The sequence below is a fragment of the Grammomys surdaster genome, unplaced genomic scaffold, assembly GCF_004785775.1.
Source record: "Grammomys surdaster isolate TR1022 unplaced genomic scaffold, NIH_TR_1.0 172, whole genome shotgun sequence".
NCBI lineage: Eukaryota > Metazoa > Chordata > Mammalia > Rodentia > Muridae > Grammomys > Grammomys surdaster.
This window is the reverse complement of record NW_021604620.1, coordinates 593,967-600,550: the sequence shown is the minus strand read 5'-3', so window position 1 is coordinate 600,550 and position 6,584 is coordinate 593,967. Positions and strand designations below refer to the sequence as shown.

General features: G+C 42.1%; 1 protein-coding gene across 1 annotated transcript in view; it reads left to right on the top strand.

Moving 5' to 3' along the window:
• The window catches only part of Kif15 (kinesin family member 15), a 72,681-nt gene that overhangs the window by 35,966 nt on the left and 30,131 nt on the right, over positions 1 to 6,584 (top strand). Inside the window, exons 11-13 of the mRNA XM_028767326.1 lie at positions 3,930 to 4,053; positions 5,311 to 5,387; positions 5,607 to 5,816. Of these exons, the coding sequence (XP_028623159.1) occupies positions 3,930 to 4,053; positions 5,311 to 5,387; positions 5,607 to 5,816 (411 nt within the window). The remainder of the gene's footprint in view (positions 1 to 3,929; positions 4,054 to 5,310; positions 5,388 to 5,606; positions 5,817 to 6,584) is intronic.

Here is a 6,584-nt window from a genome sequence, read left to right as displayed (position 1 = left end):
CCTCCCTCTCCCTCTCTTCTACCCTCTCAGTTCCTCTCCTCATACTCTGTGGTTGGTCTCTCAGGGGGAAGGGATACCTCAGCCCACGGAGGAACCTGCTTCCCCAGCACCTGACTGCATATCCACCAAACATTCCTTCTTTCTTTATTTTTATAAAACACAACATCCACCACAGCAAAGACGCTACTGTCCATATTTTGCCTATGCACAGCACTTTTACCGATACCTAGTACACACTGTCAAAAGACCAACACAACTTGGTTTCAGACAAAACAACTGTGCCATAAGTTGGTAGATTAATTCTTTCCTTTTTTAAGGGGAAAACTGGGCATCTTATACCCAGTTCTTCTAGCAGAATGAAGTAGACATGTTGTTCCTTCTACTGGATAAATGAGAACATAGGTCTCATCTTTTCCTTATTTTTTTGGGAACCATCCACTGCTTACATGAATGTTAGCAATATGAAGAAGAAACATCAGGAGAACTTCCTGACTTTGTCTTGGCCTACCAGAAGGCTTTCAAGGGTAGAACCATGTTAATGATTGCACTTATGATGTCACTGATAGACTAGTGATGTCAGAATGCCTCATAATGAGGCTGGCCATATGAATCAGAAGCAATTGGAAAGTACTTTTAAACATATGAACAACAAAACCACCATCTTTGTACTAGCTGCTCCCGATGGTAAGTCCTCTTCAGCCTGTCAGCCTGTCAGTGGAAAGTGCTACGGCCTCTGGGACTCATTTAAAGATGAACTGTTGGTCTTTCCAGGTGGGCAGGCTGAACCTAAGACAAGAACACAGAGGACTTGGGTTGTCACATGAGGTTTTTCCTTGCTGAAATAGTTGAGTATTTCATAGCTGGGCCTCTGGTCTGTCTGATGCTTAGCTGTTGTCATTTGTTATTACCCTTCAGTTTTATGAATCTTTTTAAAAAAATCATCTAATTAATAAACTTTACCTTTTGTTGTTTTTTTTGTTTGTTTTGTTTTTGTTTTTTTGTTTTTGTTTGTTTGTTTTAGGTAGGATTTCTGTATGTAGACTGTCCTTAGAGCTCTCTAGGTAGACTAGACTGGCCACAAACTCACAGTGATCCACCTGTCTCTGCCTCCTGAATACTGGGATTAAAGGCATACACCACCACCACCCGGCAATAAACTACTTTTAAAGCAGCTTTAGATTTATAGCAAAATTGAGCAAACTATATGAGATGATTCCATATTGTCCTGTCTCCATGTGTGTCATGTCTACTGCTCACACTCCACACACGTGTGTCGTGTCTACTGCTCACACTCCACACCACAGTGATGCATTTGGCGGTGGCTTTTTTTTTTTTAAGCTTTTTAGAGGTTGTTTTAAACAGAATATCTTTAAGAAATGGAAGATATCATTTAGTCACCATGGTGATAGCATTTGTTTGAAACCATTTAAATAATAACATTATTTTAAGAAAGTGAGGATAACATTTATTACCATGATAGAACAGAATCAGCCCAGCTATAGGAGTATAAAGTGGCTCTCACTGAAGAGGGTAGCTGTCAGAGCCATCTATGGTAAGCAAGTGAGGTGGTTTTTTGTTTTTTTTTTTTTTTTTTTTTTTGAAATGGCTCACCATTTTGCATGGCTGTGATGGGTGCTCTCTGAGATGTAGGGTCCTCAGAGACTTCATTCCAGGATTGCTTCTCACTGCTGATACACCATTCCTGCCACTATTACAATGGTTCCTGGGCATCAGCACACACTTTTGGGCAGATCTCTTGCAAAGCAACATGAAGATGAACTTTCATGAATTAACGCTAGATGAATTAATTATAGCATTCTTGATTTGATTCAAATAATTTTAAGAAGAAAGTTTAAGGAGCTGTTCTTAGTTGTTTTTCCAGAATGGTGTAATAAAGTTAGAATCAAGAACAGGATGTGGTCCCTCCTCATAGAATTGTAAGTAAAGGCTGGATAATAAGGAATACAATGAACTTTCATAATTGCACTAGAAGAGGAATAGACTTGAGACAGATTTATGATCAAAGGAAAACTTCATTCTAGGTCAGGGCCAAGGGTGAGGCCATAGGTGTGCACTATGATAAATCAAGGCCATGTTGCTTTGAACTTATAATGAACTTATAGAATGAAATACTGCTTTGAACTTACTATCGACATCCTTCTGTAATTCCCTTTTGTGTAACATTTCATCTATGAGCTAATATTATAAAGAACTTTTGTCTAAGAAGGTATAAAAATGCCAGCGAGAAGTAAAATGTGGCTGTTGGGGCTGTGCCCTATCCGCCAAATGTATGTATGTATATGTCTGTATATGTATGTACATTGTACGTGTGTACACACACACACTTGTGGAATTGATGAAATAGGTCAGGCCTGGCCAAAGTGTGTGTGTTTATATGTCTGAGTGTGTTCTTGACTTTCTTCCTTTCTTCCTTTTTTTTTCTCTTTGGCTTGCAAAAAGTTAAAAGACTCCTAGCCTCTCCCCTGGCCATGGAGGAGCCCTTGAGCCAGAGAGAAAAGAGCTCAGATAACTAAGTTTTTTTTCTTAATCCCCTGCTTCCATCAGAAGGAGTTAAATTGCCAGAAGCCAGCAGCTTTGGCCACAGTTGCCAACTCCATACCTCCCGTCAGCTGCCTTCCTCAGTTCCCAGATACTGGGCTTGTCCCCTGGCAGGTAGTTTCTACTCAGGCTAGTCATGTTGGGGATTGTGGGGCAAGAGAACCATGCCACCAGACAGAAGAACTGGCAAGGTTGAGGCAGGTTCAGCAGCCTGGGGAGTCTCAGAATTGAGAATGGTAGGCATGGGACCAGCTCCCTGCTAAGGTCTACCTGTCCTGGAACATGTAACCATGATATGCCACTGAGAAGGCCATGATAGTTGGTCAGGAAGCATAAAAACCTGGAGTTCTCCATGCTAATTAGGTCTCTAGATAGGACCTAAGAGTTTAGCCTATGAGCTCTTCCTGGGCATTCTTCCCTGCAAAAGGTATTTAATCCCTGGTTCACCCTGAGTAAGACTTATAAATTCACATCTTCCATAAAATAAAGCAGTTTGGACAAGCAAGGACCATCTCCTTTATCAAGGGTCATCAAGTGGGCCTTGGTTGTAAAGAGCCATGCCTAAATCTCCAGGAGAAGGCCTTCTCTTTTGCAGCCCCTCTGTACTCTTGGCACTCATTCCGAACCAAACCAGATTTTGACCTGTCCAGAACTTAACCATTCCCTTCCTTCCTGGTGTGTAGGGGAAGCACAGACCCCTGCCCCTTTCTCAGCTCCCTGGGGTCCCCAATGGTGTCTGCTACACAGGAGATTGAGAACCATGGCATCTGTCCCAGATCTCGCTATTTCTCGCCCAGAAGAACACAGGCTGGGAACCCCTATCATGGACTGTGTTCTACCTGTCCTGAGCGGCTTGCCAATGGTGCTCCAGCACCCCAGCAATGAGGCAGGTACATAGCCTGACAGGATCGGATTGTGCCCTTTCAGGCTAGAGTTCTTCAGGCCAGAGTTGATGGACAGAAGGGACATAGCCTTGCCAAGATGTTTGGTTCCCTTATTTGAAAGAGAATACATGGTTCTTAAACGTCAGGATGATAACACTCAAATCTGAAGTGACCTGACCAAAGATAGCCTGATAGGTCTAAGGTAGGACTGATCGAATGAACAGGATGAGGGCGAACCTGATGGGGCGGAGATGGCAAGAGGAAGAAAGCACAGCTGTGCTGCTTGGGCTCTGACTGTTGTTATGTAGGCACAGGAAGAAGGCGCTTACTGACCACTTCAGCATGCTATTTTAGTGGCCGTTTTGCTGTTGGTGAGACTGATGTATAGTTTTATTTGGTTTTCCACAGTCCCACTCCTGCCAAACAAAAAACAGGATTGTGCAACTTGAAAGGTGGTCTTTCAGTGCTTTATTAATTCTTGTCTAGGCTGTGGTAAATGAAGACACCCAAGGAAATGTCAGCCAGCTCCAAGCTGAAGTGAAGAGGCTCAAAGAACAACTGTCTCAGTTTACTTCTGGGCAGATAATACCAGAAAGCTTATTGGCCAGAGGTAGGTTGAGCTTACTGCCCTTCTTCCTTGAAAAGACTTCATGGGAATGTTATGTGAAGAACTCCTCCTGTTAGATAGATAGATGGTCAACATGCAGTGAGGCTTTCCCAGATTTCTCACACTCACTCTCCTTATTTCACCTGTGGAGAAGGATAGTGCTTTGTCTGAATCAATGGTGTGTGAGGCGCAGTGAGAAGGAGACTCACAACGACTTTGAGTAATTCCTCCTCTAACAAGTGCTAAGGAGAAACCTGCATAAATTCCATTAGGTCACACCCAACATTGTGCCTTAGCGTATAATCAACCTATGTTCATGAGATAGAACAGGAAATGTTTTTTCAAAAAATAGCTTGTGGGATTCATTTGAGAGCTATAAAACGTAAAGACAACAACTAAAACAGAACTGGGGCCGGGAATGTGTCTTGGTAATAGACATGCCTGGCCTACATGAGGCCCTAGGTATGATTTCCAGTAATGTACAAAACCAACAGGCAACAAACACCAGTATGTACTACACTAAGCATAATGTATAACCTGACTCCCAGAACTCAGGAAGTTGATGAAAGATTGTGAGACTGAGACTAGCCTAGGCTACTTAGTTGAGTTCTAGGCCAGCCTAGAACTGTTAGGGAGCCTAGTCTTTCTGTAGAGTGACTGACTGAGACACTGTCAGTCAATCAAGTTTTCATCAGCTCTCAGGCGGCACCCGTGGCTCTCCTCCTTGCTCCTTAGAGACTCGTTTCTAGACCTGCTGCCTCATGCTCATAGGTCCAGCATTTCGGAGGATTGTGGCAGAATTGCCGTAAGTTTAATGCCAACCTTACAATATTTTAGATAATTTATATATTCTTATGTACATTGCTGTTCTGACTCAGTTATGTCTGTGTGGTGGTGTTGGATTCCTTGGAACAGGAGTTATAGACAGTTGCTATGTCGGCACTGGGCAGCGATCCCAGGTCCTTTCTGGGATCCCTGGGTCCTTTAGAAGAGGAGCCAGTGCTCTTAACCACTGAGCCATCTCTCCGGCCCCAGCTACAGTTTTTACAAACAATCCATTTCTGTTTCTTTCACCAAATATATTTGTGCTAAGTAAATATAGAGAAATGTCTTGTTTTCTTCATAAAACAGCCAATTTGCTGAGTAAGTTAATGTGAAATTGCCAATCAGTCATGAGATTCTGTTCCTTAGGATAGTTGGCAGCAATAAAGACTGTTTTAGTTTTGAAAAATGAACATATTCCTCCCTTTTCCCTTTTAGATAAAGAGAAGACTAATTACATGGAGTATTTCCTGGAAGCAATGTTATTCTTTAAGAAATCCGAACAGGAAAAGAAGGTAGGAAATTGAATTAGGAAAAGGATTTGGGACATCTTGTACTTTAATGTCTTAGTTGATTTTCATTACTTCAGTGAGTGAGACATTGTAACAGGTGTATAAGGAAAAGGCTTCAGAAGTCCTGCCTTTGAGTTCAGATTTAGTACCCTCTGCTAATTTATGAGAATTTAGGGAAGTGGAACAGTTTTTCATCTTTAACTGAATCCTAAACTTCTTAAGTCTCTAATAGAAAAAATTACCCAACTAGAAGATCTCACCCTCAAAAAGGAAAAATTTATTCAGTCTAATAAAATGATTGTGAAGTTCCGGGAGGACCACATCATGCGTCTAGAGAGGCTCCAGAAGGAGGCTCGAGGAAGCTTCCTGCCGGAGGAGCAGGACCGCCTGCTGTCAGAACTGAGGGATGAGATCCAGACGCTTCGAGAACACGTGAGTGCAGCGTACCTCTGTTCCTAGGAGGGAGTTTTCAAGTGTCCTAGTGTCCACCATCTAAAGTATGTACAGAGTGTTCCGCAGTGTCTCGGTCTGTAGTGCAGTGGGAAGACAGTGCTTTGAGTCAGTCTGACTGGTAGTATGTGCTGCATGGTTTCTCTTCCCTTTTCCCAAGTATCAAGCTGAAGACAAAAAGAAAGACCAGCAGTCTGTACTCTGCCATAGCCCTGTACGCTGCAGCAGCTGTGGTCTACAGCTCTCAGGGCAGTGGAGCATTTGAAATTCTTGGTTTTTTCTTTTTCCTAGAGAGAGTGAGTAGGTAACAAGGCACCTAATTTGAAAACTGAAATAATCATTTTTTGTGTGTCCACTACGTTTAATACATGTCTAGTCAGTAGGATAAATATTTTTGCTTCCATTTATTTTGTATACTTTTCTGCATTTTGCTAGTTAATGTATTTTAGAGGGTAGTTCAGTCTTAGTAGTGAGAAATTTTTCTACTCTCTCCCTTCTTTTATTTGTATTTAATGTGTATGGATGTTTCACTTTTTTGTATGTCTGTGCATGCCTGGTGCCCAAGGAAGCCCAGTAGAGAGCATTGGATCTCCTAGAACTGGAGTTACAGCTTTGTGGGTGCAGTGCTGGGAGTTAAAACCAAGTTCTCTGAAAAAGCAATCAGTATTCTTAACTGCTGAGCCATCTCTCCATCCTCTATCTATCTATCTATCTATCTATCTATCTATCTATCTATCTATCTATCTATCT